The following is a 441-nucleotide window of genomic DNA, read 5'->3' as shown; positions in this document are numbered from 1 at the left end:
CCGATAGGTTTTATTGTTGCAAAAGGCCGCAAGAGCATCTTCCAGTCGCGCCGGCGGCTGCATCTCCCTCCGCGCCGGCTCCTCGCCCTCCCACCAGCATCGATGCCGACACCGCCCCAGCACCGAAATCCCAGGATTCAGCCCCCTGGAGCACCAAGCCAACTGGCACCGGTGTCACCATGGGGAGTAGGAGCCACCCTAAAACCATCTTCGGGGTCTCCCGAGGGATAAAGTTCAGAGAGAAAAGGAGCATCTCCATGATGGGGGGGAGGTCGGTGCCTTGCCAGCCCCCCAGCATCCCAACCGCGTGCCGGCCCGGCACGTCCCAGTCCAGGAGCTGTCACCTCCTTGTGGCAACAGCGGCCACCAGCACTGTCTCACCGTGGTGTCCCCCATGGCGCCGCGGCTCCCGCCCAGTCCTCAATGTCACTGTCACATCAG

The 441-nt window shown here is 63.7% G+C and overlaps 1 protein-coding gene across 1 annotated transcript in view; it reads right to left on the bottom strand.

The window, feature by feature from the left end:
- Positions 1-137: 137 nt before the first annotated feature.
- LOC104123310 (intercellular adhesion molecule 5-like) overlaps positions 138-441 on the bottom strand; it is a 12,924-nt gene continuing 12,620 nt past the window's right edge. Inside the window, exon 7 of the mRNA XM_035891158.1 lies at positions 138-145. Coding sequence (XP_035747051.1) covers positions 138-145 — 8 coding nt within the window. The remainder of the gene's footprint in view (positions 146-441) is intronic.

The sequence above is a fragment of the Egretta garzetta genome, unplaced genomic scaffold (assembly GCF_000687185.1).
Source record: "Egretta garzetta isolate BGI_Z169 unplaced genomic scaffold, ASM68718v1 scaffold1123, whole genome shotgun sequence".
NCBI classification, from domain to species: Eukaryota; Metazoa; Chordata; class Aves; order Pelecaniformes; family Ardeidae; genus Egretta; species Egretta garzetta.
The sequence above is the reverse complement of the archived record's forward strand: the minus strand, read 5'-3'. Positions and strand labels throughout refer to the sequence as shown.